General features: G+C 46.6%; 1 protein-coding gene across 1 annotated transcript in view; it reads right to left on the reverse strand.

Moving 5' to 3' along the window:
• The window catches only part of myom3 (myomesin 3), a 43,871-nt gene extending 24,953 nt beyond the window's left edge, over positions 1 to 18,918 (reverse strand). The window contains exons 1-10 of the mRNA XM_049004820.1: positions 18,765 to 18,918; positions 16,900 to 17,042; positions 11,107 to 11,211; positions 6,793 to 6,946; positions 4,594 to 4,751; positions 3,539 to 3,631; positions 3,055 to 3,143; positions 2,830 to 2,874; positions 1,013 to 1,153; positions 327 to 488 (exon numbers count right to left, since the gene is read on the reverse strand). Coding sequence (XP_048860777.1) covers positions 327 to 488; positions 1,013 to 1,153; positions 2,830 to 2,874; positions 3,055 to 3,143; positions 3,539 to 3,631; positions 4,594 to 4,751; positions 6,793 to 6,946; positions 11,107 to 11,211; positions 16,900 to 17,042; positions 18,765 to 18,911 — 1,237 coding nt within the window. The 5' untranslated portion in view covers positions 18,912 to 18,918. The remainder of the gene's footprint in view (positions 1 to 326; positions 489 to 1,012; positions 1,154 to 2,829; positions 2,875 to 3,054; positions 3,144 to 3,538; positions 3,632 to 4,593; positions 4,752 to 6,792; positions 6,947 to 11,106; positions 11,212 to 16,899; positions 17,043 to 18,764) is intronic.
• Between the last annotated feature and the right edge of the window lie 5,738 nt (positions 18,919 to 24,656).

A 24,656-nucleotide genomic window follows, 5' to 3' on the forward strand; every position in this document is an offset into this window, starting at 1 on the left:
CCCCTAGAAACCGTGACCTGGTTTAGAAAGGTTTATGAGCGCGTCAGCAATTGACTGATGCGTTGTGACACACGACGACAACCTAGGTAGGGTTTCTTAACATGAAAAGGAAAACCTTGTGAAGCATGTGGGAAAACAAGTATGTTTACAACCCAAGCGTGTCAAACATACATGTATAGAACATTCATAACGCAATTAACAGAACTGCACAAGATGTGCAAAGAACTCTGTGCACTCAACACCGTCCCTGAAAGGTTGTTAATACAACCGTCACATGACATGTGTTGATCTCATCTCTGATTGGCTGAGGCGATTGACGACCTCACCTTTGACGTAGATGTATGCGCTGTGCTCCTCAAACCCATCACAGGTACGCAGCCGCACGGTGTAAACGCCCTCCAACTCCTTGTGGATGGACCTTATGGTCAGGCTGGAGGAGCACAAGCCCGTCTTCAGCTCGACCTTGCTGTTCGCTCGCAGCGGGACTCCTGTGGGATAGGGACAGGGTGGTGAGAGACCCTGAAATTTAAGCGGAGCAGGGTGGCAGCTGTCCCTACTGCAAACTTCCAGAATGTCGGATTGCAGGGGAAGCCTCATTAATATTCATAAAGGAAGACTTACCTGAATTATCCAGTGATTAGAATGGAAGGACAAGACTCATTAATATTTATAAAGGAAGCGTTGCCTGATTGGCTGGTCAATATAATGACAGGGGAAGGCTTATATGTATTCATAAAGGTAGCTCTACCTGATTGATCGGTAAGGTAGCAATGGAAGGCTTGTAAATGTTCATAAAGGAAGCACTAACTGATTGGTCAGTAAGTAGGATTGAGGGGAAGAACCGTTAATATTCATAAAGGAAGTGCTACCTGATTGGCTGGTGAGTACCATAGAGGGGAAGAACTGTTAATATTCAGAAAATAAGCACCACCTGATTGGCTGGCAAACCATTGTAGTCGTGCTTCCTTTATGAATTTTAATGAGCTTCCCCAGCCCCAACCCAACTACTCACCATCTTTCAGCCAGGTCACATCCTGCTGAAAGGCCAGCAGCGAGGAAGTGAAGTCACACTTCAGGCTGAGTGCCTCGCCCTCGATGGCGAAGGTTGGGGGGAAGGTCAAGCCGATCCGAGCCTCCTCTTGCACAGCTGGCCCTGGAGAAGCATCCACCACATATTTACTTGCTCCCGTTACTCCAAAGTCCAAGATAGGAAGCTTTACTGCACCTATGAGATTCAGGGCCCTCATGGGACTTGAACCAACAAACCTTTGTGTAATGAATCCATGTCTATATCCATCAGGCTCATGGTTGCTTTACAGCATAACTGAATAAACAAAATTTTGGTGACCCCTTCAACATAAATATTACAGCTGAGAGGCTACATGCTCTTGTGTAGCTCAGCAGGTTAGGGCACTGGGATTGTGATCAGAAGGTTGCTGGTTCATGCCCCAGTGTCAGCATTTGAGATTTCACCTTTCAGCAAGACTCTTATCCCCAAATCACTCCAGGGATTGTGTGACTCTGTGTTCTTAACAACATATAATTATGTCTGCTAACTAAATATATGCAGTAGCATTTCTTAACCGGCGGGTCATGAGGCTATCCGAATTGCAGAGTATGTGGTTGACAGCTTTTACTGTCACCAGTTTGACTTGTGACTTATACACCTGTGGATCCTGAGGCTAAACCAGTTGAGAGCCACAGACACACAGCCTGAAATCGGCCCTGAACTCCGACACCATTGGACAGAGTGGCAGTTGTGAGTGTTTTACTCTTGTATCAAACTGTCAAAATCGCCTAGTATTTAAACGGGTCGATGGCACGCAGGTAATGGGAAAGGCGACTGATCTGTGCGCGAGTAGGGGTGCCAACATCGCAGGCCACGTATGAAAAGCTGCAGTGATTTGATAGATGTGCGGCATGACAGGTGAAGCTGGGAGATGAGGGATGACATTCCGAAAAGGGGCAACTTCTGACAATCTGTTTACCAAAGCATCCTATCGGGAATTGCCCAGAAAATTGTACTTGATAAATGGAAAAGGTGATCTGTGGAGTGCTCTTGTTTTTTGCAGTTCTAGTAACATTTCCAGACGTTTTACATAAGCAGAACCGCCGTTGGCGATTATTTGATCAGGAATTATTATTATCGGCGTATGCACAGTTCGTACTTTCGTGCTCACACTTAACTTAATCTTTCACAGTTTGACACTGCTGATTATTTCTCTGAGGGTTTGATTATGACTCATTTTCTTCATTCTTTTTGTGTATTTTTTTCTCTTTCTTTGGTACCTAATGAGGCAGCAGCACCTCCTGCTGTTCCGTCTCCTCCTGTTACGCACCTGTCCTCCATTCCGTCTCTTGTGGAGCATGAAAACGGAGGAGTCGCTGACCGTTAGCTTGTGGCTAAGATCGCAAAAGCGAGACTGACGCAGATGGAATAAAACCAAGAGAACAGAGGCGATTTTAGGACTTTTAGTCCTTTTAGTACTTTTAGTATTGTGGGGGGGGGGAGTTGTAAGTCATATGGAGGGGCCAATATCATTGGCCAATGACGTGTTTTGAATCAGTGAGTGGTATGGGGAAAGGGAACTCCAAGGGCCATTCAGCTTTCAACTTGAGTCAGTGGCCCTGTGGCCCTGTAGCCCCGCCCTTGTGTACAGGTTTGCTCCAATTTTTAATGCCAGTCTAGACCAGCCTCTACAGGAGAAACAGGGAGTCCATGGAAAGAGGTGAATCAAATATGGGCTGGATCACACCCTGAGTGATACTGACTCCGCCTAAATGCCTCATACCCCCAAAATGACTGCAGTAAAAGGGGGCCATACTCACGCAGGCTCCTGGAGGTCTCCAAGCCGCTCTTGCCACCTTTATAGCCTGAAACAGGGAGAAACCAGACAAATTCAATCCACATCACGTCTAGTATTCTTCTCAAGTTATTTGCAGCAATGGAGACAAAAGGATGGGAGGGTAACTGAAATTCCCTTTGAGATAGGTGCCTTCAGTTAATGACAGGGAAGTTTGGCGTGTTACCACGGTAACGTCAGGGCGGCTCACATTTCACCAGCAGGGTGGCAAAGGTGATGGCTTCACCCAGAGGGCTTTTGGCTACAGCTTTATACTCCCCAGCGTCGTTTACAGAGGCCCTGAGAAGCGAAGCGCAAAGTGTCATCGATAACGAGCCGCTTCAGATCCGCCTCTTCACTCAAAGCCCCCTATTTTGCTTACAATGGCTTCCCAAAAAAATGGTTATCGGCAGCCTCTGTAATGTTATTAAATAAGCCAGTCTTTCTCTTTCGCCATCAAAGAGTAAACAAAACCAGATCGTTTAAGCAGGTCAGAGTCCTGCATCAGTTATGTGTCACGGGGTATGTTTCAGTGTTGGGTTTCAGGAGACATGCAGAACATAGATGTTCAGTGGTTTCCATACCTACCGTTCTGAAGACATATTACATATTATCAGCTGGGTAGAACTGTAAATTCCTGACCAGAGGCTGTGCTGTCGGCCTGGAGCCTTTATAATTAGGGCTTTTGTTCTTACCTGCGTATCTCCAAAGTGTTGAGGCCGTGGGTTTGCTGGAGCTTGACGTTCCAGGGCTGGTGGAGATGCCCGAGAGAAACTCCGTCCTTGTACCTTGAGTAACAGGCGAGGGAGAGCGTGGAGAGAGAGACTCAGCAGGGGAGCGGCTCGGCGAAAGCCCCGCGGACACTTTCACAGTGGGTCCTGCTGGCAGGCCGACGCTCTGACCGTTGTAGCATCAGACGCTTCCCCGTTTAATGTCCCAGTCCGAGCACTCCCTCTCAGGGTGACGTGTGCGCGGCTGTGTGCGTGCGTGTGTCTCCGTAACCTTCAGGAATGTCTTTGCCACTAGTGATCCCTTCAAACAGGCCTCTTTTTAAAAGTGACATTTGGCCAGGACAAAAAGTGACAGATTGTTTTTCGATGCCAGCTTCTATATGTTTGAGCTATTTGCAGACTAGAAATATATTTGACATTAGAGTGAGTCAATGTGCCTATAGTATAAACGTGTTTATATCTATCTATCTATCTATCTATCTATCTATCTATCTATCTATCTATCTATCTATCTATCTATCTATCAGCTTATATGTTTAACCTGTCCATATCCAGCATTTACGTCACCAGCACCCTCAAATAACCTGCACAATTCTAAAATATCACTATGACAATGAATAATTCATTACGAGTAATGGCACTGTTCCATGCAAAATGTACATTAAGAATGACACAACATGACAAAAGCATTGCACAATACAAGTGTCAGTTTCTGTGCATGCTTACAGAGTGTCGCGCTTTATCCGCCTTTCTGCCTGCTCTGCTACAGTATAGCAATAACGATCACTCGAGATGCATTGAATATCTGATTTCATCTGATTGTTAAAGAAACAGTACAATAATGACTAGTGTCTCCATATAAAATGATTGTAGTGTAAGTACTGTGCTGCAATTTAGTGTTTTTCCAGACTAATATTCAATTCTTCTGAAAATCAACCATCTGGCAGCTCCTCGGCCCTGACACTTCTTGAGAGGGCTTTTACTCTGCTTGTCTGTGTCTTTCCACGCTTGAGTCCTACCAGGTGACCTGAGGGCTCGGGCAGCCCTGCACGGTGCAGGACATCTTGACCGCCATGCCCTCCCACACGGCGTGGTTACGCAGGGGGATGGGGAAGTCCGGCCCTCTCATGCAGAGGTCTTCCAGAAACTTCTTGTGGATCGAAGCCTTTCGCTCCGCCTGTGGGTGGGAAGCACACGTGGGAAGCAGAATCCGTAAATATCGGCTCGTGGGAGTTTTATTTACACAAAAATGTTCTGAGGGCAGAATGAAAAACTGGTTCACAGAGATAACCAATCAGATTGTAGAGAAGGGAGGTCCAGGCCACTAGAGGACCAAGACATCTGATTGGTTGGTTCCAAATCCTCTAGTTATCTGGACCCACCTCCTCTACTATCTGATTGGTAAGCCAGTGCAGCTACATGATTCTTAAACCGTAATTCTGTTTTAATCTTCATGCATAACATGAATGACCACCTGATTTCCGGAGTGTCATTAAGACTGTGGTGATAAACAATTACTTGCAAATAATTTAATGCAAACTGCTAAAACTTTAATAATAAAAGCCTGAATGGTATCATATTTTTAAAACAAAAGTTTACATCCCAGTTTTGCGAAAGGAAACAGACAAGTGGACATGCCTTTACCCCCCGCCCCCCCAGATGTGTTCCGCAGTCCATGATGCAAAGGAATGTGCAGCACTGCTGAGGTGTCGTCACAAGCTAATTCCTAGTTAATCAATTTCTTTAAAAGCCTGTTAAATAGTCTAGTTTGACCTTTTTTGTTACTTTGCGTGTAAGTGTGAAAAATCCAAAGATAATCAAGGGGACGTCCAAAGCTGAGGCGCACCGATATGAATGTGGCAGGCATCCAGCTTAGTTAATTTGAGTGCACCATGACGACTTTGACTTTTGTATAATCGACCCCTCAGAAGCAAATACATTTTGTCAATTTCTCATTCACACAGTGCTTTTTCTGCTCCATCCCAGCTAAAGGAGCTCTGCTGAATCATGCTCTTCGTCTTGCTAATTCTAAATATTCATGAGCCTTCAGGTCAGGAGTGTTTTTCATTTATTAATTTCTGGGAGTTATGGAGATCTTGCTGATATTGACGGCGATTAGCATCTGAGCTACAGACATAGCACTCGGCTATCTCTGCACTCAGAAATCAGCCATCTTAGCTCAGCACCCTGGAACAGAGAACTGAACTTTCGGCAGAAACTTGGAGGAGACTAAATAATTAGCATTTTACCTAAAACTGTTTAATACATATTTCTGCAGCATTTCGTCCGAGGGGATTAGCGGCTGACGTTTGCAGGGCCTGACGACACAGTGTGTATTTCACACTGGTAAAAGTGACAGAGAACTATAAGGTTTCATCAACACTGACACTTAAGAAAGTAAGAAACATTGCAAATGAGACAAGGCCGTTTCATATTTTATATCTCTACACGCCAGTGTAATTTTGTCTGGAGCGTGAGAAGACTGTAAAGACCGCATTACACCACCAGGATGCCTGTTCCCAATTCTCACCTCCATTTGTGTGTGAAAATATCTTTCTTTGTGCTGATTTACGCTGGTCCCCAACTGATTTCCATTTGTGGCCTGGTGTTACCCATGGGGTCAGGGCTGAATTCATTTTAACACCCACAGGAAGTGGTCCACTTGGGTAACGCTCCTACGCACTTTATTTTGATTGAAACTTATTGAGATTTATATCTGGTAATCAGATAAGACCAGGGTGCAGCCATCCAGTAAGTACATATGAATACATATGAGTACATAGTTAATATCTGTAAGTACATATGAGTACATAGTTAATATCTATAAGTACATATGAGTACATAGTTAATATCTGTAAGTGCATATGAGTACATAGTTAATATCTGTAAGTACATATGAGTACATAGTAAATATCTGTAAGTACATATGAGTACATAGTTAATATCTGTAAGTCCATATGAGTACATAGTTAATATCTGTAAGTACATATGAGTACATAGTAAATATCTGTAAGTACATATGAGTACATAGTTAATATCTGTAAGTGCATATGAGTACATAGTTAATATCTGTAAGTGCATATGAGTACATAGTTAATATCTGTAAGTACATATGAGTACATAGTTAATATCTGTAAGTACGTATGAGTACATAGTTAACACTCTTAAATTCTGGACCGTAATGCTGTATAATCCAGTATGACCAGGTAGCAAGGTACCTCTTGGCGCAGTGCCAGGCGGTCGACCCGCTTCCTGACAGTGTGCTGGTTCCGAATCACTTCCACCTCCACCTTCTCCGCCTCGTTCCCGAACAGCGTCCACTTGTCCCTCTGCCGCAGCTCATCCGTGTCAAGGGTCTGCTTCAGGACCTCCCTATGCACCCCCCCGCCCCCCCCACCAGTGACAAAGACATCGCATCAGCAAACCCATCCCTCCCAAACCCGCACCATCATGGACAGGAGGCCGTGTCTATGTACCAGTAGGTCAAAGAATGGTTCATCCAAATCCTTCAGTCAAGAGCAAAAGTTATGGACCTTTACAGTTATTACTGTGTAAGAACTATGCAACTGTGTCAATGGCACCAAGTCCATAGCATAGCATATATCAAATTCACCTCTGCTTGTGAAAAGTCTCATTAAAAATTGCACATAAACACGTCATTTATTAGGTGAAGCTGTAACTGATATAGCAGATATAAAAATAACTACTCAGTAGTACTGTGTTCATATGGTGAATCAGCCAACAGCAAAGATCACCCTGCCATCCTCTTGCAAACACAAAGAGGCTTTGTGACTATCCGATCGCCATGGATCCTCATTACCTGGAATCCTTTTGATGAGTGTGGAGCCATACATTTGAATTCCAGCTTTGGGTTTGCCTGAGGTCTCAGTGCACATGTAATGCCAAGGATGCCTGAAGGTCTTGCGACGTTTCTGCGAGGTTCTATGTTGTGTTTCTGATCAGATGAACGCTGTGAGATCTGAGGCATGCAGCCCCTGCATTCGTCCATTCAAAGGTTTCTGATTTTTACGTCAGCGTGGCCTATTTAGCTAATTTTAGCATCATCTTGCTACTGGTCAAGTCAAGATCTGAACATGATGCAGAGACCTGTTTGCTGAACGTGGCGCTTATCTATGAATTTGCCCCGTCAGACAGACAGAAGTTTCTGGAATCCAGCTCTGAGCTTCACCAATCATCTGAAAGGAATTTATCAGCAATAATGATGAGCTGTGAGCAGGTGAGTCGGACATGGATTGCTGACATAAGGTATAATTAAGTGAGTTTTAATATGGCTTGCACCACCCCCCTTGTTATTTACACTAGTGGTAATGGGGATAAGGTGAGTAGTGCTGGGTCAGGACAGAGACCTCAATCATATCCATTTTCACTTCATCAGAATCTGTCTCAGTATAATTTCATGGCAAGGGCATAGGAATCGAAAGAGTCAGTCTGATCCCCCACCCCCACAGGCCACTGCTCTTCTGTACTGGGGGCTGGGTTTCAGGTTTGGAGATGGTTTCCGGGATGGAGGATGGGGTCGCTGAGAACGTCAGGTCCATAGAACCCACTTCCATTCCCATCCATTTCCAGTTGAACATGAATTCTGATCTTGCTGCTTCATCTTCATCCCTCTGGATGTGTTCAGAGGTTCGAGGTCACTAGGAGTGAGTTGCCATAGTTACGTTCCCAGTACGCTTTGCTACATTGGTTGCTGACCGATTTCCCAGTATAACGGAGGTCAAGATGTGTCCAGTGCAGAAAGAAACAAATGGGAAACACAGCTGCATGCAGAAAGTGGTTTGGAGGGTTTTTGTCATTCTGCATTAGAAGAGCATTTGCTTATGACCTTTACAGCTTAGGGAAGCAGCAGGAAGAGAAGCTGAGGGAGATACTGGAAGCAGGAGGAGATGAGAGACCAGAGGGACAGCGAAACAGCAGGAAAGAGAAATACAGAAGAAAGAGAGAGAGATCTCGGCTGTGGAAGGAAAAGAAAAAGAAGGAGAGATGGATGCAGACCACAGGTGAGATCAGTCACACGTCTGCCATCGCCGACCACACCAGCGTTAAGGGACTTCAGGTTATTCTTGGATTCTCGGCTGGCCCAGAGCTTTGGTACGACGGCTTCCAGCCCCAGGCATGACAGGGGTGGAGCGGGTCTGCTCCATGCTCCCTTACCTCACCGCCCTGCTTTCTCCCCTCAGATTCCCCAGGGACGGTGGGCGCTCGTTCCCATTCAGCCAGCCCGGGGTAACTGCTTTGTTAAGGTCACTGCTGGACAGAATTACCCGCTGGAAAGGTTAGCTGCCGCAAGTGAAATTATGGCAACGTGCGGTAAGAGGGGCCTGAGAGAGTGAATTCTCAATCGAGAGGCTGGCCAAGTCTATGCCTGCGGCAGCAGGGGTTCGGTGGCAAGCAGCTGGTCTGAGATCAGCTCCCTGTCTCTGTATTGGCCTGCGAGGTCATTGAGCTGTTTATAATCATTGTCATCCTATAGACTCACAGAGACCATAGATATTCAATAGATATTTATGTTTAACTTAGGCAGCAGTACAGGAATGCTGTGTGAGTCACTGGCATCTATAAAGAAAGGAACCATTTAAACAATATCAGCTATGTAGAATGCATCTAGGGCAAGGTGCTTTACAGTAAACAGTTTTCTTTTATATAACAATATGATGCAATATATAGAAATACACTCACCTACTTCTCCTTCAACAAGGAGAAGCTGAGCAGGGCTCACCTCTGTAGTCTATTTAATGTGTTGCTGCTATTTTTTTTGGACTTCTGGGGGCAAACAATTTGTGGAAGCCCCTCCTCATGCTAAAATAAGGGCAGCTGAACTCGCCACCTCCAACGTTCATCTGCATGTTTCATCCGCTGTGACAAATAACCTCATTTTCAGAGCCCCGCTCGGTGCCCCTGTCCTCACTGATCTTTTTTGGAGCCAAGTGGACAACTTCCAGAACATTCCTCTCTGTTTTATGGGCTTAAAGTTCAGTGCTCAGATGTATCCTCCACGTGTTGCCACCCACCTAACCCAGAAGATGGGGCCTTTCTGATCAGTGTGAGGTAGGATTCTCACCCTTTGCTCTAGCTGGGATTTTCTGTGACTTTCTGGAGTGCGAGTCATCGCCACTAGGATCCGACATTTGTATCATTAAAAGAACATGCTGACAGACATGCTGGCAGTGTTTAGCTGTTGACAGTTGAGTAGGAATGACCTGGAATGGAGTGGAAACAGAGGCAGAGGCAGGCTGAGCTGTGGACAAGTTGAGATTTGATTCGATTATGCATCAAAGTCCGGTTCCTTCAAAACTTCAACAACAAAGACCCCCAATGAGCTTGCAGCGGACTAAGGTTGTTAGACACATGGGACAGCTGTGGCCACAAACAAAGCACTTGAACAAAAGTGCATCAGCCCGGCCAAAAAAGCAAAACAAATCAGATTATGCAAAGCCACAAAAGCATGCAGAAGTATGAGGGCTTATAGTTTACGTGCATGAGGTTCAAATGGGCAGGTATTTCTGGACCAGTCTGCTACATGGACAGAAAAAGCTGTCCATCTGTGGATGGGAGATACGGCAGGACGGTAGCTGTAGGTGGGAGTGGATGGGCGCTGATCTCAACACCTACTGGATATTGCCCACCAGTGGCCCAGGCCGTCTCCAGGGAACTCCCAGCTTTCTTTGCACCTTTCCTTGGAGAGAAATGTCTTTTCTCTGCATGTCTGGTCATAGCTGCTGCTTGCTTCTCCAGCTGTGTGTTTGGGAACTCTGTACACGCACCCGCATCACATGGCAATCGAGAAGCTACAGCAAAACTGGCATTTGATCTGAGGTGCTCCTGGATGGCAGTCATCCTCCCCGGCCCTCTGCTGTACCGGCTAGTGGAGATGTATGGTTGTTAAATTACAGAGGTAGTTCAAAGACCCACACGCCTCCACTTCAGGTAGACCTCAGGACATGTTCTGATCTTAAGAAACCCAAGTGTTGCAAGAATTTAATGAAGGAGCTGATCTCAGCTAATCACCACATTGTTTCGAACATAGGGCTCAAGACCTTGGTGTTGGCTTACAGGTTCTTCAATAGTATGCATCTCCATCAAAAGGTTCCTCAAGACCTCATCCCCTTTGGTCAGCAAACCACCAGGAGGTTCTCTTGTGTGGTTCCCCGATGAACTACTGAACCACATCCAGTCCTCAGATTCCTTCTCCACCTTCAAGAAATACCGCAAGACCTATCTGTTCCATGAATTCCTCTAGTAACCTGATGCCTCTTTATGTTCCACGAATATTCTTATGTTGCATTTCTGGCCCTTGAGTAGTCGAGGTAGTAGAAGTTGTTGTTGTGTTGCTGTTCTGTGTAAATCTGCTTGCGCTTGTACCTGGGTAATCATTGGCAGCTCAGTCTAGCTGCACTTGTGTCTGGTTGACTTGACAGCATGCATGGTTTTTGGATAAAAGCATCAGATAAATATGACAATATAAATGCACATTTCACTATGATCGTAGCACTTTACGGATCATCACGTACCATGTCCTATGACGTGGGAACTCGCCGACGTCCAGGATCTCCTTCATGGACATTACGTCGGCCGAGATGATGGGATAGAACTCCGAATAGGAGGCCTCTTCATCACTGGGGCACATGGATGACAAGAACGTGAGATGATTTGTCTGTTAGCAACATAATACAAGCATCTGCAAATTACCTGGCATATCCCTGACAAATAAATTTCTGCATTCTGCGGATTGATTCTTGTTACAGTGACACCAGGCTGTATTTGATAAGACCGACTGAAGCAATGTCACGCATGGCGACGATTCCACTGTATGAGGAAATAATTTGTTCCTCTGCAACATGTTTGCATTAACTTTCAGGAGCAATCAAATGCTCTTCTTATTTAGCTGAGAATTTCTGAGAAAGAAGCACTTGTGTGAAAGATTAAAAGCAAACTCACAGCAATGCAGCAGGAGTTCATGACTCCCCTTGCCCTCGGTAGGAAAGGTCACAGAAGGGTCATGTGTGTAAATGTGTCAGGAATTTCCCAGGGTTCCATTGTGGTCAGCAGGCAGAGGGCCCTGTTCATTTCATACACTATCCGTACATAAAATATTTAAAGACTAAGCACCTCCTCAGAAATCTTGGCATCCTTCTTGATGAAGATCTCAGGTTCAATAACCATAACTAAGTCCTCCTTTTACCACCTTAGGAACATCTCTAAAATCGGAGGCCTAAAGTTCAAGCATGACCTCGGAAAACATATTCCTGCCCTCATCTCCACTCGCTTGGATTATTGCAACTCCGGACTCCAGCTCATCCAACATGCTGTCCCTAGATGATTAACTAGGATCACGAAGAGCAGCCGTTGTTGCCCTGTGTTTGTAGCTGTTTACTGTCGTTGTTCCTGTGTTGCTCCCTTCCTTAGTTTTTTCATTTACCAGTGTTGTCTTTGATCCCTCGTGGTCCATTTATTTTTTCTTTTATTCTTTTTGAGATTCAATAAAGTCTCACTTGGATCATCTGTCCTTCATCATGCCCATCTATAACAATCTTTGATTAGTGCTGTTAATCAACCTTTTATTTGTAATTTTTAATTGCTGTTCTTTTATGGTCTTTTACTCGTTTTTTAATGTTTCATTTAGCGATTGCTTTCATTGTATCTTCTTTTTCCTATGCGAGGGTGCGCTGTATAAATAAACTCGCCTTGCCTTGTCTTACGTATACTTGCTGACCGTTCAGGTACCTACTCAGATGTATCCGAACAGTGATTCAGGCGACAGCGACTGAATACAGGCAGCACGCATACAGGATAAGAGGGTTGCTGCTTGTGTGACTAAGCATTAGCATGGCTAAGATGCAAGAGCTTAGTGATTTTATACACGGTGTGATTGTTGCTGCCATGTGTGGTGGTAGAGGTGGTAACTTCTCAGAAACAGCGAAATGAGATTTTCATGCGCTGCAGAGTCGGGAGTCTATAGAAAATGATCAGGGCATGTGGGCATCGTCGCACCCATGGGAAAAAAATAACAAAAACCATCCCCTTTGAAAATATGCCACTTACCCGAATTATTCTGTGTAATTTTCATTCTCATAATGGAACATCTAACAACTATATCAGGGTTAATCAACTGGCGGACTGTGGACCAAATCACAATGTAATCCGGATTACGTGATCGTTCCCCTGCCCACCGTCCCCCTCATCAAAAAAAAAAAAAAAGAATGAATAAATAATCATTGTTGGGGACCTGGGGTGTCATGGTGGTGCAGTGGTTAGCACAGTTGCCGCACACGTCTGAGATATCCCTGACAAATGCTCATATTTAAGCCTTTCTCTGTATTTGTCTGGACAAAGGTTCCTCACACTAAAAATGCACATAGGTGTCGAATGTGATTTTCTCCTTCGGCCGACTCATTGGAGTTCGACTACGGTTCGAGAAAAATCAGCGTAAAAGACCTGCCTGTTTCACTTAGGATACCTATTGTATATAATGGTTGCTCATATGAGCCAGACTGCTAAAAGAATGCAGATAGCGTGACCGAGCGGTCCAAGGTGCTGGATTTAGGCTGCGGTCTCTTCGGAGTTGTGGGTTTGAATCCCACCACCGGCCTCTTTAACTTCTCAGAAGCCTGGGTCTCTGTATTCGTCTGGATAAAGGTTCCTCACACTAAAAATGCACGTGGGTTGTCCAATGTGACTTTCTCTAGCGGCCGACTCATTGGAGTTCGACCACGGTTCGAAAGGTACTGAGCTTTCGAAAGGTATCTGTGGCGATACCGCCTCCGAAGGTGCGCCTACTAAATCGGTCACTGAGTGCATGACCTACTCATTTTACAAATGTCTGTAGGAAACCTGTTTCGCACATGATTTGTAACGGCCTGCTGAAAATACCACGGATGCTGTACAGAAATATGTCAATATCCTACACTTCTATGTCTATTAAATATCAACGTAGCTTCCCGCTTATCTTGGGTGACAAAGAAGGGCGCCGGCACTCCCGGAGAAGATGGAAGGGAGAGAGAGAGAGCGCGGCTTGCCGTCGCCGTGGCGATTTCAATCTACAGCGTCGCCGCAGAAAGAGAGCGGCTTGTGCTGGGGAGAAATGCAGGCGGATATTCCGCCTGGACGGCCGCGGGGAGGCACTGATATGGGAACAAACCACAGGCCTATAATTACCGCTTCCCCGTGACTGCGCGTTTGCGGACGCGAACAAAAGCTGGCTAATCAGACCAGGGGAATGACAAATGGAGTGTTTACTTCCAAGGAGGCAGTACTCTGTTGTGGATACAGCATCGTCCGATGAATGGGGACTTGTCAGACATCTCGGCTGCTTGGCAGGCGGACCTATGTAGGACACAGCTCCCGTGGTCCCCATCTCCTCGTGTATCTCTTTCCAGATTCTTCAAACGGCTGACAAATAAGCTACAGAATTGCTAAATTTCAATGTGAGCTGTTTGTAATTAGCAGTGATGCCAGGGTTCATGTCACACCCCAGAAGTTACAGATATAGTTACCATGATATATAGATATAATTGTCCTAACCCTGAACATTGTAGTAGGAGGGGTCATGGATGTCGTTGGGGTGTGACGATTATTAACCGGGTATCACTATTGTCTCACTATATCAGAATTTCAGGTTCACACGTTTCACATTAATTTATCAGATGTTTTTATCTGCAGCAACATGCGTGTTTGAGAAAACAGGATCAGACTCAGAGGAACTGAGGGTTAAGGGGCTTCTTCGAAAACCCAATGGTGACATCATTCAGATAACACTAGTATTTGAGCAAGGAATCGGGGGGGGGGGGTGCTGGTTGGGGGGCACACACACACTTTTTCTTTGCCTCCTGCATGTTGCCGTTTACCTAATGCTGCCCGTGACATGACATCAAACATTCAGTCTAAAAATACAGTTGAGTGGCAGATATCAAATCGCTCAGGCAGTATTTCAATATTGTTTTCCTCACATCAAAATCACATTTTTGTTTGCAGCAGATCTAATTCAAGCTTCTATCAGCGCTTCTGTTTTTATTTATTACGTTTTTATCATTTTACATATTATTTATAATTGTTATTATTCTTGATATTATTTGTAAGTAAAGTTTTGCGATTTTTTTTGTCACTGCATTTTTCATGATAACCGCAAAAGTTGCCCGGACCTGGGTGCCTCACGCTGTCCACGGTTCGAGGAGCAGAGCTGCTATGTGAGAAGATGACAGAGTTCAGGTCCACGCCATCGCTGGCCTGCTGCCCCTCTGTCCATCACGCTTGAATGCCATGCCAGGTAGTCAGAACAGCACTGTTATGAAGGCTCTCCTTTGTGTAACGCCTTATCAATATTAATGGCGACTGGGGCCTTTCACTGTCCGCTCACTTGTTGTTATTCTTACACACTCCCCACCTTCACTGCCAGTGCCTCTCTCAGCTCTCCCCCGAATCCAGGGACCCTCGAGTGTCACCCCCTTTGTATTGAAAACTAGAGGCCATGACTTGAACAGCACATAATCTTTCCGGGTTGGTCTATTGAGGACGAAGGTGTTCCAAAGCTAGGAGGATTCAGGCCATGCTTTAATGTGATCACCCACTACTGCTTCTCCACCTGATGCCCCCACCCACCCAGCCTTTTTGGAACGCTGCACAGGGAGTCCAATTATAGGTATTGGTTAGACGCCTAATGTTGGCCTGTTTTCACCGAGTGATGTGATACTCCATCTCGGGCTGCCTCAGTTCCTCCTTTCTGCCCGTGTGGAGAGACAAGACCTCTTTGATGATGAACTTACAGTCTCGGGGCAAGATCATACCCTTAACCTCGATGCAGAAGGCTGGTCCCAGACTCCTCAGCTTTCCAGGATGTTTAGCAGGCATGTGGCTCGGCTCCGGTTCCACACAAAACTCTATGTGACAAAAGCCTTAATGCCTGACAAGCTACACTGGGAGTTTATCATGGATTCGGGGTCCATGTCGTGGGCAGGAAATCCCCAACTGTACTGCACTGTATAGCAAAAACATCTACAAACTGAAAAGTACCAGTGACGTTTATTGGTTTAGTTGCTATGAGGAAGAGGTTAGTGTGTGGTTAGCATAATGGGACTGGTGCTGCTGTCGAGTACTATTCAGAAACACCGATTCATGCACCCTAACCCTGGCTTGAATTTATATGCATTTACAATGCATCACACCTGTTCTGCACTGGGTCTAATTTTGCTTAAAAACCAGGGTTTTCAAGAAAATGGTAGCTGGCAGACAGGGAAATGAGATCAAGATCAGTGGGATGCAGATTTTAGTTCTGGTAGGTGAGCAGCTCTCGTTACACGAACAAGCTGATGGTGCAGGATGGATTCAGCTCTTATATGGACACACAGGGCTTACACTCTAACATTAAACTGCACGCTAAGCAAGAGTGAATAGAGAGAAAAGCTGCAGAGAGAGAGAAAGCGGGGAGACGCTTCACCTTTCAAAAAACAGGAAGTTCCAAAACAGGAAGCAAGGTAACGGAAAGTGAGGTTCCGCTGAATTGTGAAATCCACTTTGCCTTTCAAATAAGCATCACAGTAACTGATTTCGTTTGCACTGGATTTTCCAGCACAGGCTGCATGTAGGCCACAGTAGCAGGCGCAGTGTAAACTAGGGACTTCATGTGGCTTACGGGGACTCCCCTGTGTGGGCGGAGCCTGAGGGAGGAGGGCACCTCAGCAATATGCGCGTAGCCCACATTTGGCCTCACTTTAAAGTCACAAGACCGTGGTCCCAGATGTCTGCAAGCCCAGAATATCTGCTAAACACCGCCATGCCCCCGTTTAAAATGCTCCAGTATCCACAAAACACCTCCGGAAACAGTAAGTGTGGCAAGGGCACTGACCATAATTTATCGCCGGTCCGTTAAAAAGTTAAACACTGTCTGCAAGTCCATTTATTAGCACATAAGTGCGGTGATCTTTATCTGACTAGTCAAACACGGAGCAGCAGGGTCCTACTTCACACTACGAAACAATCAAGTGTCAAATGGCAGAATCGATCTCAGACAAAAGAAAACATATATACTGTGATGATCTAAGGTGGGAAAGTGCAAAAGGCTGAAAGGAACCACAGCCTCACTTTGGGGGGGGTGGGGGGGGGAGCATGATGATGGGGTAGCAGAGAATTAAATTAAGGATTAAATTAAGGGTAGGATTAAAACTGAGCAGAGCCCTGTCCTTGCAATCCTGAACAGTCCCTTTGTTGCACAGCATCATCTACAGTGATGCACGGGTTCTGGAGAACATCAGTCTGTGATGGTCTGTGTGCTGCAGAAAGAAACAGGTGGCAACGGCTTCGCGGTGCTCTACCTGGAAGCAAACGTCTTCTTCTTAATCCGCGAGGACAAATCCATGCTATGCGACATCTGGTGCGCCTCCTCCTCCCGGCATTGAAACGTCACCGTTTTGGTTGCCATGGCGAAGCCTGGACTCTTAGACCTCTTGGTCCACACCTGGAGAATGGAACATTCTGAGGTATTCCGCAGTAATCAGTCACGATGAGCAGCGGAAGGCCACGTTTATTGGGGCGTGCGGGACCCCGCGTAGCAGCATCTGTGTCCTGACCACGCCGTTCCTGCTCCAAGGCCACCCTCAGATTTACAGATTGCTAAACAGAAGCAGAATCTCCACTTGCTACACATGCAGCTGGCCAGGGACAGAGTTATGTCAGCCTGGATCAGACAGGAGCTGGCGCTTGTTCGATTCCAGTCACACTCAAAGTACGACGTCACAGAGGGGGCCCATATGCAAACACACCACATGGTTCAAATAAGGCTTTCAAGCATTTTTCTTATTTTAGTCATAAAAGACAAGACATGTTTTTATATGTTCACTACAAGTCAGGGTTTTTTCTTCTGTAATTATGGCCAAATTCATACCAAATTCTCCTGAAACTCAAGGGAAAAGCCTATAGGAAAAATATAATACTTTTACATGAACTTTACATTTTATGTCATGTAATAGCACATCCCCCCGCGACCCGATAGGATAAGCGGTTTGGAAAATGGATGGATGGATGGATGGATGGGTAATAGCACATGGCTTTAGTAGGAAATACATGATTATTCCTTGTTGTTTCTTAATGATCATTCCACATTCAGTTGCTTTAGTTAGACATGAGAAAATTCATGTTATTTTGTCAGAACATAAAATGCATCAACTGACGTATTCCGTTCCTTTTCAGAATACTCGTTCTACCCATGATTCAATGGAATTCACTCAAAGAATTATGCATGCTGTAAATACTAATACTGTAAAATCATTTATTTAAAGTGCATTTAAGATTAATAAAGGACATATGTCTAATGACATATCAAGTTCAATGACCTGGGTAAAACACATGTTCTTTTTAAAATCTTCTCTATATGGGTTTTTTGTGTTGAGGAAGAGGGGAATCTGTGGTAGGGCCCCTGTCCCACTCACTATGTTGTCTCCGAATCATAAGCCTCATTCCTCAGATACAGCAAATAAAGACCACCTTTGTGCATTATCAGTGAGGAAACTCTATAGTCCAGTAGGTCTACCAGGGCTGGTCTATTCTAGATCTTTTCATCTAGCGAGTGGCTGTCATACAAACCAGCGCTGACCTTCCAGTGACAATGGTGTGCTGACTGCTTCGCAGTCTTTGCATTGCAGTGACATTGTTCTCCAACAAACAAAAGAAGGTCCATTTGTGCCCTAACACCCCACTATGGGACCACAAGGCTCGTCAGCACCAGGGGGTGGCATGACAATGCGGCCCCTCCCACCCCCTACCTGGAAGATACAATGTAGAGGTTCACCGAGGGACTGAAGCGAGTGGGCAAAATTTATGGAGCGAATCGCCGAAACAGACCTTCCGGAGCACCATGCCGGCCCTAAAAATAAGCAGCTCTCTGGCCTGTGAAGGACGCAGGGGGACTCACACTCATCCATCCTGGATGTCAGCTCGCTGGATCAACAGGCAAACGAATCCCCGAGAGAACAAACAGACTTACTGGACGTGTGACCCAGAGACTGGAATGCGACAAAGCCTGGAGAGAGCAGTAGCGGCGGTGACAGTGGGAACCTGTTTATCGCCCAAACGATTCATTCCCCAGTCAGTCCGGAGACTCAACTCATCAATGGAGTTCTTGAACTACAAGCCCCCAACGCAAGAGACCCACCTGAGAAGATCGAACAAAAAAAGTACTTACACTTTGCCTTGAGAAGAAGAAGACTCCAGGATCCTGGGCAGATGAGACCTTCTGAAACGAGTGAGAAGGACACTGACCCCACCCCCCCCGTCTGTCTCTCTTTCTTTCCTGGCACAGAGTGCCCTTCAAAAGAAGAATGTGACCCATACAATGCCTCTTCTTTCTCAAGGTAAAAATAGACAACAGGCCCCACCCCTCGGTCCAAACCCCCCCACAGCCAGTGTAACCTATCTGGGTACTCTTACACGCAGCTTTGTGGATGGTCAGTGGGCATGGTGTAAAATAGCACGGCACCGACCGGGCCAAGGTGAGCAGTGGGAGAAGATCCTACTCAATGAGATTTGAAGAGACACTGGAGACTTAGAATTAAAAAAGATTCTTAACAGGAACAGCATGTGGACATCATTTCATATGTAACAAGCTCAAACACTACGCTGAAGATCAGTGTTTCCCAAACCAGTCCTTGGGGTTCACTGGACAGACCCACATTTTTGCTTCATCCCAGTTCCCTGAACACCTGACCCAAGAAGCTCTAAATACCTTACAGGTGTGCTGGGAGCTGGGCTAAAACCAATATGTGCATCTGTCCAGTGCGACCTGAGGACTGCTTTGGGAGACACTGCTGTAGATTTGTACTACACACTTGATTCCTTCTTATTTTTAATACGCTTTTTTACATTGAGAATCATGTCTTCTGACTTAAGTAGAGCTGGACCAGGGGATACTGGACCAGAGGATACTGGACCAGAGGATACTGGACCGGGGAGTACTGGACCCAAGGAGAGGGGATCAAAGTGAGCCATTGGTACTGAACCAACTGGAGTTGGACCCGGGAGAAAAAGTATACCCTCACTCGGAAGTTTTATAGTCTCTGCAATTAATCTGCGGGGCGGGGGTGAGAGGCAGTGAGTGAGAGACAGGCAGTGTGAGGAGATCTTTTCCAGATGGCTGGTGTCAGTGCGGCAGATTATCACTGTACCATGGGAGCGGGACCAGAACGGGGCGAGCTCAAAAAAAACCAAATAAAACAAATCGGCATTTAAATTCTGGACGAGGAGACGGACCCCAGGAGGAGTTCTGGGCCCCCCTTAATGGGGGACCAGCACCATCCAAAACACCGGGGGCCCATCCCCGACTGTGTTCCCGGCCTGCCATGATTGGTTGTCGTGAATCGTTCCACTTGAGAGTCACCCCTCTCCAGGGCAGAAGCTCTGGGTAATCATCCAAAGGCTGTCCTCCTGTTCAGTGTGGGTGGGGGCTGGGGGGGGTGGTGGTTATTTTCTGTCCACAGCTGTCCCCAAGACAGCAGCGACCTTGGGTGAGGCAGACAATGAAGTGGGGGCTGCCAGGCCATATCTACCCCCCCCCCCGCCACACATACACACACAGGCTAAGAATAATGCAGTCCAGTCCATCCCCTAGTGGGTCCTTTTTTACAGTACCTATTATTGTATGTGAGACTACCAACCACAGGGCAGCCCTCTCCCCCCCCCCCCGGTTCCTAACCCCCAGAAAGCATGCACATATTCCTTCATTGCTGCTCCTGGGACTCAGTGAGAACAGCCAAAGACCTTCCGTGGGGACTAGATAACGCACTTAAGGACTGAAGACACGGTGAGAGATACCAGGGACTTGGGTGGGGGCAGGACACAGATGAGGGAAAATTGACCATCACCATAACGGGCAATTCTAGGATTTTTATAAGGTGGGGGGGGGGGGGGGCATAAGAGGGGCCATAACTCATACACAGGGGCCAACTTTATCATTTGCCAGTGATATGTTTTGAATTGGTCAGTGATGGGGAGGGAGCACTATGGGAGCCAATCAGCTTTCAGGCCCCACCCCCTTAAACAATCCTGCCATCAGTTTTTTTTCAGGTAGAAAGATGGAAAGTGAGCAGCCAGTACAGGAGAGATGATACTGGGAGGGGCTGTCATGGCAGCCTTGGCCTGGCTGGTCAGCTGACTCTCCCCTTCCCCTCACACAGGAAATGCTGGTGTTGTGGCAGAGCTCCGTTTTCTTAGCTTCCCGATAAACACATCCCAAGGCAAGGTAGAAAAAAAACACATGAACAAACATTTAGAAAAGATAAAAATATCTTTCCTCACATGGCAAGAGGGGCTTGGATGTCCCAGAGCAAAGATAAACAGTGAGAACACATGCGCTTATTTCTGTACCTTATTACCCGTGTTCTAAGCCTGCGTTCTGCTGTCGTTCTAGAACACAGACCCAGATCCTGACGCTCAAACTCCAACCCAGCTGAACCCGTCCTTTGCACATCCCGATTCCCTTTCTGTCACACTGCTCAGCTCACATCCACCTTAACATGACCCGACGGAGCTAACTGCGCCATGATCAGAGCAACTCGCAGGACTAGAAGATGACTCATCCCTCCACATTCCTCTCACCAGCTCCACCAGATATTTTCTACCTGCTGAAAAGAACATCAGGATTCCACTTTAACTCCACCGCGGGCCTCCCTGCTCCCTTGGAAGTCGATCCCTTAAACACCGATGTAGGTGTAACATCGCTTACAGGCTCATTTGCTCAAATGAAAAGGCTCAACAGTCTCCTTTTATCTCAGGCTGGTTTAGTTCTGCTCGTCAAACACGGCATTACAAATTACCATCAGACTCAAAGGTGGTTGGTTATTCAGTTCTTTAATTGTGTGGTACTGCAATAATTATTACATAAATTTATTACCTGCCCACACAAAGTTATAATACTAAGTCATGCATGCACTTAAGCAAAGTTAAGAATGCAACTGTAAGAAAGGGGTGTTGGGTCTTTATTTGAATTTGATTGTTGGTTTTGACTCTTGACCACTGGGGGTGTTGAATGAATGGGTTGGTGTCCTCAGGTAACACATGCTGGCATAAGGCCTCGGGGCACAGTGCAGACGGCGAATATGGACCATAGGCCCTTTGTAAGGTAAGCATCACAGATCCCCATAAAGGATCAGGGGCAGCGGAGAAAGTTCTGCCTATGTTCAAGGCGGACTTAGGGATCAGAGCACAAGTTCATACGCAAAGAAAAAATGTAAATCGTGCAGGAATTCCGCCCAGTGGGCTAATATGGCGCTTAATCTTAAAAGGAGCAGGTGAGGATAATGAAAGGACATCTCCCACCAAGATAAGGGCGCCAGCGCAGGCGGAAGTGGCTGAAACGGATATTCCTCCTCGCTCCCTTCAAAGCTGCCGGCGTGTTAAAGGTGCGATCGTAGCCTTCGCTGGCGGCTCCCTGCTTCCATCTTGCAGGAAAGCCATGCAGAAAGCGGGACCCGCGGATGAAGCCTTTCAGACGTGCAGCTTTTGAGGGCACCTCTCTAAGGAAAAATCACATTTTAACCACTTCCTTACATCACTTGATCTACAGCTGGGTCAACATTCTCTTTAAGTATGGACATGCCCAGGCTTGCAATATATGTTCTCTGAAACATTCAAATAATCTTAGTCAGGTCTTGCGACTTCATTGAGTAATCTTTAAGATTGTCTTAACGGATGCCAGTGTGCTTGATCACGGTTTCCTCAGAATCCATACAGGCACAACAACAATGGGATTGAGGCCGTGCTTTCATTCCTGCTTTCACTGGAACAGGTGATGGACTGGAAAGACCAGTACAAGACAGAGAAGCTGTCATGCCCACGTCAAGGAGGCACCAACCGCAGCTGACCCCACTTCGGACTAATCAGTAGAACTCCCTACTTAAGCCTCGGCAGTGCGGTGTGAGGTATTCTTGACATGCCACTACTGAGCACTTTAACTCTTTGTTCTTCCCACAGTTACATTCCGCCCATCTCCTTCCATTCCGCCCCTCCCTCCATGAAGCTCCCCGTGGATTCCCTATCTTTGTTCGTCCGCGTCTCCTGACTGACCCCCTGTTCCGGTACCCTCTACGACTTTGGGTCTCCTCTCGGCTTTTGCTGTTGTGGGCGGACGGCTTCTGGTTAAGACCCTGCAACGGCTTCTGACACTTGCCTGTTTTGCCCGGAATAAACCTGGTTGCCTGGAATTCTTTGCGGTCGTGTTTGACAGAATAGAAGGGTTCTCTGGTCAGGCCGGCGAGCCGAGCCATGAGATGCGAGGGCTGGGAGTGGAAGCTTCTCCCGGGGGGATTGGGGTCCTTTCAGAGGCTGAAGGGGGCCTGGCTCTGATGGGACTGGCGGCATATAACCGATGCGAAGACAAAATTAAAAAAAAGGAGGGAAACGTGGATGCAGAATGTCAGAGTGCATCACTAGAGATCACTAGAGCTGTGAAAAAGGAGGGAAAAACACACAACAGGGAACTAGGAATGGGTGCATCCAATTAAAGCCCCAAAAGAAGGTCATGTGACTCCTGAAATGGGCACACCCCCTTTTCCACAAAATAACACCAGGGGATTTTTGTGTGTTACAGAGGGAGCTTGATCTTGTCTGAGAGGCAGCTGGATGCGTGTGGCGTGTTTATCTCCATGGCTTTTACTCCGTCCCTTTCTCCCCATGTGTGCTAGAAGTGACATCTCACTCCAAACTGACCCGTTCAAGAACACGAGCCGCTAGACGCGCTGACACTCCATGTTCGGCGGGTTCCGCTTTTCTCACCGGCCTATTGTTCCTGTTTCTTATGTCAGGTGTCATTTTACCGGACGAGTCCGTGAGAAGTAAATGTGCTGTGTTAATAATAACATTTCACCTTCATCCTCTTGTTGTCGCTGCCCTCATCTTCCGCTTCTCTCCCGCACGCAGAGTTCTCGCATGTGGAGCACTGACTCACCGCCGGGATTTCAAAGGCACTCTGGTGAGCTCTCCGAAGCTCTCCTGACGGCGAGTCAGAGAGTCAGAGACGACGCTTGACACACAGCCTCAGAAATGTAACCCTGCTCGTGACGCACGCAAAACGCGGGCTTGCGATTCACGCGGGCGATTGCGTGTCTGACTGCCGATGGCTTGTTATGAGATACTAGCGGACGCTTCAGAGACATATCACTGGATGTAAACTAGACAAATGTTGAGAGACCTATTTAAACATCATTAAATAAAAAGCACCTTCTGAATAAGTCAGACAATGAAACATCCGTCCTCTGTGTGATAGAGATTAACCCTAAGAGAGTCGTGTGGGAAAGGGAACTCCATCCCCATTTGGACCCTGGGCTGATTGCACTGAATGGGGATGTGGTGGAAGCCATCTCCCAGGGCAGGGAAAGGCAGGCGAGGGGATGCGCAGGAAAGGGACAAAGATTTAAAATTCCAATGAAGTCTCACGACTGAAGCCTACAGCCATACCGCAAGAATATGGAGATTCTCCTTACTAACTAGCAATTAAATCCACTCCATTAGTACACCTAATGCATTTCTCTTTTTATTTCCCCAGAAAACAGCTCGTGGAAGCTTCCTCTGACAGCAGCAACGAAAATGCGAAAAAAACATGCAGCTCGGAAGTTGTAATTAGAGGCCTTACTATTGATTACGATTGAGTGATTTAGCTGCCGAAGCCCATTAATCTCACAAAGGCAGACAACAAATGCGCAGGAGCACGCTTTTGATATCGGCACGCTGAAGCTTGCTTTTTTTCCCTCCAGTCCACCCGCCACTTCGGCAGAGCGTAACCTAGCAACCGGTTGCCGCGTGCGTGTTAAAGCTGTCCCGCATTCGACCGTCCGGTCACTCGCTCGCTCCCGCTCTATTCGTCCAGCCGCGCACTATTTTTGGCCAGCGGGCTGCAAACTCACAAAGCAGCTCGGGGAAAGGGGAGGGGGGGTGTGGTGCGTTAGCAGGTGCTGTGGGGTCAGAGGTCATATCGTTTTTACGTGAGACGTCTGTCCGCCGCTGTCAAGGTGAACCAGGAAGTGTGCAGAATTAATTTCCATTTACATTTCTTTTATTTCGCTGAAGCTTTCATCCAAAACGGCAG

This window comes from Brienomyrus brachyistius, unplaced genomic scaffold (genome assembly GCF_023856365.1).
Source record: "Brienomyrus brachyistius isolate T26 unplaced genomic scaffold, BBRACH_0.4 scaffold121, whole genome shotgun sequence".
NCBI lineage: Eukaryota > Metazoa > Chordata > Actinopteri > Osteoglossiformes > Mormyridae > Brienomyrus > Brienomyrus brachyistius.